Here is a 6692-nt window from a genome sequence, read left to right on the forward strand (position 1 = left end):
CCCAATTCAGTTTTGGGCCCAAAAATATGGTTTTAAATAATAAGCTTAATCCTTCATGTGGTTGCACTCTAAATGTCCACAATTGCCACCTTGTTGATCACGTGCAAAATATTATGTTGGGCCAACATCCTTCAACTCAACCAGTAGATTCCACAATTCAACGCCCATTTTCAAAAAGTTTTTTGCCCACCAAGGATTCCAGTATTATAAAATATTTTTCTTCTGCAAAAGGGGTATGGATTGATAAACAGAAATGTATGGCCCGAGCTGCTAAATTCAAAGGGAGGAGTCTAAAAAAACAAAAGGCCCCAAAATCTCCCCCTTAATTCCCATTCCCATGTTTTAGCCTCCCTTAGGCTAAATTCTTCAAGGAAGCTTAGAAGGAAATCATCTATTAAAAGGGAAGAATTAATGGAAATGGAAGGGGCGAGAAACGTATTGGTGTGTCTTCAGGGGATAGCATTGGTCTACCTCGTGAAGAAGAGGGACCTCAAGCCCGTTCAGATTCTTCATTTAGTAATTCAATTTTGGATCCTAATGTTAGGATGGCCAACATGCTTCATTCGATGAACGGTGATCAGAAAGCAAGGAAGATTTGGGAACTGGGGAAGTGTATGGGTGTCTCGAATGAAGGGGATGATTTAGTTTTGATTAAGAAGATCGCAGAATTGAAGGACAAAGATAGGATTGGATTTGCCGAATCCAACCTTGGGGAACAAGATGGTAATCAATGATTTGTATCTCTATTAATGTGATGGGGTTAGGGAGCAGGTTGAAGAAAAGAGGTGTAACAAACTTAATCAAAAATAATAATGTGGATTTCATTGGCATCCAAGAAACTAAGGTGGAGGATTGTGATGCTAATCTCTGTTTTTCTCTTTGGGGAAACAACGACTATGATTGAGACTTTAATCCTTCGACTGTTAGATCAGGAGGGATCCTTAGCATATGGGATAGTAGAAAATTTCAAAGGATCAACACTTTTCGCGGTACTGGCTTCCTAGCAACGCTTGGAGTTTGGCTGAGCGGTCAGGTTTCTTGCTGCTTGGTAAACATCTATTCGCCTTGTTTACTCACCCATAAAAACAACTTTCAGAGGAAATTGTGAATTTGAAAAGGAGCTTAGGAGATATTATTTGGTGTTGTTTTGGTGATTTTAATGCAATCAGAAGTGATTCTGAAAGGAAATGTGGTATAAGGGGAAGTTGTAAAAAAAAGATGCAATTGTTTAATGATTGGTTAAGGGAGCTAGAGTTGTTGATTTGCCATTAATTGGTAGAAATTTTACTTGGTACCAACCCAGAAATAGTGTAATGAGCAGATTGGACAGATTCCTTGTTTTAGTTGGTTGGATGTCTCTATGGAAAGATACTACTCAATGGGGTTTGAGCAGAGATTTTTCTGATCATTGTCCTATCATTCTTAGACAAAAGAAGGTTGATAAGGGTCCAATTCCTTTCAGATTTAATAATTGTTGGCTCAAGCATCATATGTTTCAGGAGTTGGTTTCAAATTGTTGGCTTAAGGATGGATATGCAGGAACGAAGGCTTTTATTGTGAAGGAAAAATTAAAGTCTTTGAAAGAAGTTATAAAGGTTTGGAATAAGGAGACTTCCGGGTGCCTTGAATCCAAATTGGGCAACTTGGTTAAGGAAATTCAGCATTTAGACCTCCTGGGAGAGAGCTCTGTTTTGGACTCAAATCAAATTGCATTGAAGAAGAATATGACTGCGGATTGGTAGAAAATGGCTAATTGGAGGGATAATCTTTTGTGGCAAAAGTCCAGGTGTAGATGGTTGAAGGAAGGGAATGCAAATACTAGTTATTTTCATGCTTGTATCAACAATAAGAGAAGAAGAAACCAAATTCATGGTGTGTGGATAGATGGGGTTTGGTGTGAACAAGATCCTATTATTAGAAAAGGGATAACCTCCTACTTTAAAAGGTTATTTTCCAACAACCAATTTGTGAGGCCTAGACTGGATGGAGTGCATTTTAACCGGTTGAATTCTTCTCAAGTCATGTATCTGGATTCTGGAATTTTGGAGGAGGAGATTAAAGAAGCGGTTTGGAGTTGTGCCACTGAAAAGAGTCTGGGGCCTCATGGATTCAATTTCAAATTCTTCCACGAGTTTTGGGGTTTGATTAAAAAGTATATTATCCTTTTTGTTCAGGAATTCCAGTTGAGTAGTAGGATTCCGAAGGGTTTGAATTCTTCATTCATCACTTTGATTCCGAAGAATAAAAACCCTAATAAGATCCAAGATTTTAGACTGATATCTCTTGTGGGGTCTTTGTATAAGATTCTTGCAAAGATCTTGGCAGGAAGGCTTAAGGGAGTAATCAGTTCTCTAATCTCTCCTACTTAGTCACCTTTTATCCAGGATAGAAGTATTCTGGATGCTACGGTTGTGATTAACGAAATCATTCATTCGGCTAAGAAGGATAAGGATGGTTGTTTGTTGTTCAAGATTGATTTTGAGAAGGCTTATGATTCTGTTGACTGAAGTTTCCTAGATTATATGCTTTCTAGGTTTGGTTTCTCTTATAAGTGGAGGAAGTGGATAAAAGGTTGTCTCTCTTCGACCTCGATGTCTGTGTTGGTAAATGGGAGCCCAATGGGGTTTTTCTCTGTTTCGGGAGGCATTCGTCAAGGGGATCCTATGGCACCCTTCTTATTCCTTATGGTGGCGGAAGGTTTTGCAGGTTTGATGCGCAATGCTAGAAGTGCTGTGTTATTTGAGGGTTACAAAATTGGTAGTTATGGAGTGGAGGTGTGTGATCTTCAGTTTGTTGATGACACTATTCTTGTTTGTAAGCCTAATGTCAAAAATCTTTGGTGTATCAAATCCATTCTCAGGTGCTTTGAACTAATTTCTAGATTAAAAGTGAACTCCCAAAAGAGTTCTTTGTTTGGCATTTCGGATTCAAATTCTTTTCTTACTGGTGCAACTAATTTCCTATCGTGTAACTTGGGTCCTTTTCATTTCTTTACTTGGGAATTCCAGTTGGGGCTAATCCAAGGAGGCTTTCTACTTGGCAGTGTTTGATTGAGGTGGTGTCAAAGAGGCTTGCCTCATGGAAGTGCAAGCATATTTCCTTTGGAGGAAGGCTTATTCTCATCAATTTGGTGTTGTCAAACATTCCTACATACATGTTGTCCCTCTACAAAGCTCCTAAGAAGGTCTTGCCAAAAATTGTTTCTTTGCAGAGAAATTTCCTTTGGGGTAACAAGGATGGTAATAGAGGTATTGCTTGGGATGATGTTTGTAAGCCTAAGGAGTTAGGAGGTTTACGTGTGTGAAATCTCTTGGTGTTTAATGATTCCTTGTTGGGGAAATGGAAATGGCGGAGACTTATTGACAATGAAGCGTTTCGGGTGAAGGTAATTAATTCCAAGTATGGTATTGATTTGTTTTGTTGTACTCCTAATTCCGCGTCTAGATGGTGGAAGGATCTTGGAAAAGTGGGCTCACTTAACGGGGTTAATGGTGGCTGGTTTACTGAGAATGTGTGGAAGGAAATCGGTGATGTAACCAAACATTATTTTGGCTTGATACTTGGGTGGGTCAGCAGAGTCTCGAGGATTTTTTTCCTCGACTATTTTCTCTTGTTGTGGATAAAAGGTCATTGGTGGCTCAGAATGGTTTCTGGTCGAATGAGGTTTGGTCTTGGGAGATTCAGTGGAGAAGAAATTTATTTGGCAGACAAGAGTCCTTGGCAAGAAACCTGCTTGACTTGATTCATCATCATGCATGTAGGAAGGAGGTCTCAGATTCTTGGAGATGGGGGTTAGACACATCAGGATCCTATGTGGTTAAAACCACATACTTGGCTCAAGTGATTCATAACAACTCTACTTTAGATAATGTGTTAAAAAGTGTTAGATTAGTTGTGTGTCTTCTTCTATTTGTTGTTTTGCTTGGAAACTTGTTAGACAAAGGATTCCAACCAAGGATGAGTTGTACAAAAGGAACATCATTTGTGGGATTGATGACATGATTTATGTTTTATGCAAGAATCAAGTAGAATCTATAGATCATTTATTTATCTCTTGTGACTTCACTATGAGTGTTTGATATGGCTTCTACTTTTGGCTTCAAACTCCGGTTAATGTTCCTGCATCAATAGTAGAATTGTTCATTCTTCATGATTCTTTTGTGTGTGGTACAGGATTAAATCTTTGGAGAATGTTGTGGTTTGCGGTGGTGTAGTCAATTTGGTTAATGAGGAATGAAGCAGTTTTCTCAGGAAAGGACCCAAGCTTTGTTCATATTATGGATTTGATCCAGAATAGATTGTGGGTTTGGTTTTCATCATATGTAAACTCTTCTTCTATTTTGTTTGCTAATTGGTGCATTGACCCAAAGAATTGTATCAATTTAGCTAGTAAAAAGATCTCTCTTTGATCTTTCTCTTGTATTGGGTGTGCACCCCTTGTGGTCAGCAGGATGAATAGTGAGGTAAGGATCATTTCTTAGCTCTGCACTGACCACACCTTCAGCATCTCTCCTTGTCGTTGCTCTAGCAGAAGGTAGCTTCGAAGTTGTATCCTACAAAATACCACCAACATAATAGTAGTAGCAAGTAGCAACTTTAATATGAGAAATTTTTTAGGGTTAGTTTAACAATTGCATTTTAGTATCAACTTTAAATTTTAGTCTACTCGTACATGATTGTCCCTTTAATTTGATATTAGTTACTCAACTCACTCGTACTTTTAATTGTTCTATAGTCTTCACTAATAACTCCTTCACTATAAAAGATTAGAGTATTGGATAGACAATTGGCTAGTGAGTTGAATCACATGGCCTAAGCATCCTTATGTAAGTATAGATACCCCATGGCTCATTCATTGTTGCCTAGGTCACCCCAAATATAAATAAATTGAAGAAAATGATTTATCATCTCTCCAATTTGAAATCATTAGAATGTGAGTCATGTCAGATTGGTAAACATGTTCAAACTTTGTCTCCACACTCATTGTCAGTCAAATTCCCCTCTTTTGATTTGGTTATAATCATGTTGTTAGTTCTAACTTAGGATATAGATACTTTGCAAGTTTGTTAATACTCCAGGGAATTCTAATCTTAAAATTGTGTTAGATCAATATATGGAAGACTTATAGGGAAGTTGAAAGTAAAACGTAATGTGTAGTACAAATCCAAGTGAATAAGTGTAACTAAAATATTCACACTAGATACATAAAATGAATAGAACATAGTCCTGGAGGCGTGATAATCGTTCAACGGTTGGAGCTCAATTTGGGTCATGGCAAAAACAACAGTTCCAAATTCATGGGCGAATCAGTTGAGAGTCAAGTTCTACAACCTTACAAACGATGTAGAGAACGAAGAAAAAAAACAGTAAACAATGTCCCCAGTTTTCGCTTTAAATAATATTCTATTAATTTATCATAAATCTCAATAGTTTTATCTCTAAACTAACTTTAGAATTTATCCCCACACACATCTCAAATCAATAACTTATCCAACAACAAAGATATTAAAATTCAAACTTTACTAATGGACAACAGTAAACTTACACTACATGGAGTATTCATAGAGTGAGAACATTAACACTAAAAACAAGTCGTTTCCATTGATTAAAGGAGATAATAAGATCAGAATTACAATCAAAGGCACTAAACTTTCTTGTCATACAAAAAAGCTTCCTCCTAAACACAGATATACATAACAAAAAAATCAAAAGAGTTGATAAAGCCTAAATAACAATTAAGCAGCTTTTTTAGGAGACTTGGCAGCCTTAGATGGAGACTTTGGTTCTTTAGCAGAAGAAGCAGAAGAAGAAGCACCAGTTTTCTTCGGCAAAAGTACTGGGTTAATATTAGGAAGAACACCACCATGTGCAATAGTAACACCAGCAAGCAATTTTCCAAGCTCTTCATCATTCCTCACTGCCAACAACACATGCCTTGGGATAATCCTATTCTTCTTGTTATCTCTAGCAGCATTACCAGCCAATTCCAAAACCTGCATTACCCAGAAATCAAGTTCAGAAAAACCCTAATTTAATTCAATCGACAATTTCAGAGTCGAGAATTAAGAAACAAATAGTGAAATTAACTTCGTACCTCAGCGGCAAGATATTCAAGAACGGCGGCGAGGTAAACAGGAGCACCAGTTCCGACGCGCTGAGCATACCTTCCTTTCTTCAAGTAACGGCCGATTCTTCCGACGGGGAATTGAAGACCAGCTCTGATGGATCTAGTAACGGCCTTCTTCCTTGGACCACCGCCTTTCCTTCCGGCGGCACCCTTCTTCGATTTTCCGGCACCGGTATCCATTTTCTGAACCCTAAGAGAGAATTTTGATTCGCAAAGAGAGAGAAGTGAATGAAGAAGTGTGAGTGAAATGATACGTGGAGACGGGTTTTATTGATGTTCGGACAGGGTAGGAGGATTCGCGATCCGTGTGTGAATAGATTGTGGACGTTTGATTAAAAATTATCAACGGTTGTAGAGTACTGTTTGTGTAACGATCCGTGTGACTAATAATTTTTGTTTTCAAAATGAATTTTTACAAGAGTCCGCTCAAAGCCGCTCAAATATTTTGTACAAAAACTAACCCGCTCAAATACTCTATAACTTAATTTCATCTTATGTTTTGAATTGGAGACTTTAATATTGAAGACTATCATAGAGTTGGTTAATAACTTATCTATTATTTATA

The 6692-nt window shown here is 37.8% G+C and overlaps 1 protein-coding gene across 1 annotated transcript; it reads right to left on the reverse strand.

Annotated features, from left to right (window-relative positions):
* LOC109362949 (probable histone H2A.2) lies at positions 5576-6386 on the reverse strand. The gene is made up of 2 exons (XM_019609054.1): positions 6095-6386; positions 5576-5993 (listed from the first exon to the last, which is right to left on the reverse strand). The coding sequence occupies exons 1-2, from the start codon at positions 6305-6307 to the stop codon at positions 5736-5738; spliced, it is 471 nt and encodes a 156-aa protein (XP_019464599.1). The 5' UTR covers positions 6308-6386; the 3' UTR covers positions 5576-5735.

The sequence above is a fragment of the Lupinus angustifolius genome, chromosome LG12 (genome assembly GCF_001865875.1).
Source record: "Lupinus angustifolius cultivar Tanjil chromosome LG12, LupAngTanjil_v1.0, whole genome shotgun sequence".
Lineage (NCBI taxonomy): Eukaryota > Viridiplantae > Streptophyta > Magnoliopsida > Fabales > Fabaceae > Lupinus > Lupinus angustifolius.

What these genes read in the sequence shown, in the direction of transcription:
- LOC109362949 (XM_019609054.1), bottom strand. Translation starts at nt 6,307, where the DNA reads ATGGATACCGGTGCCGGAAAATCGAAGAAGGGTGCCGCCGGAAGGAAA. An exon ending in TTGAATATCTTGCCGCTGAG is followed by an intron (nt 5,994 to 6,094) that starts GTACGAAGTTAA and finishes TGGGTAATGCAG; the next exon opens with GTTTTGGAATTGGCTGGTAA.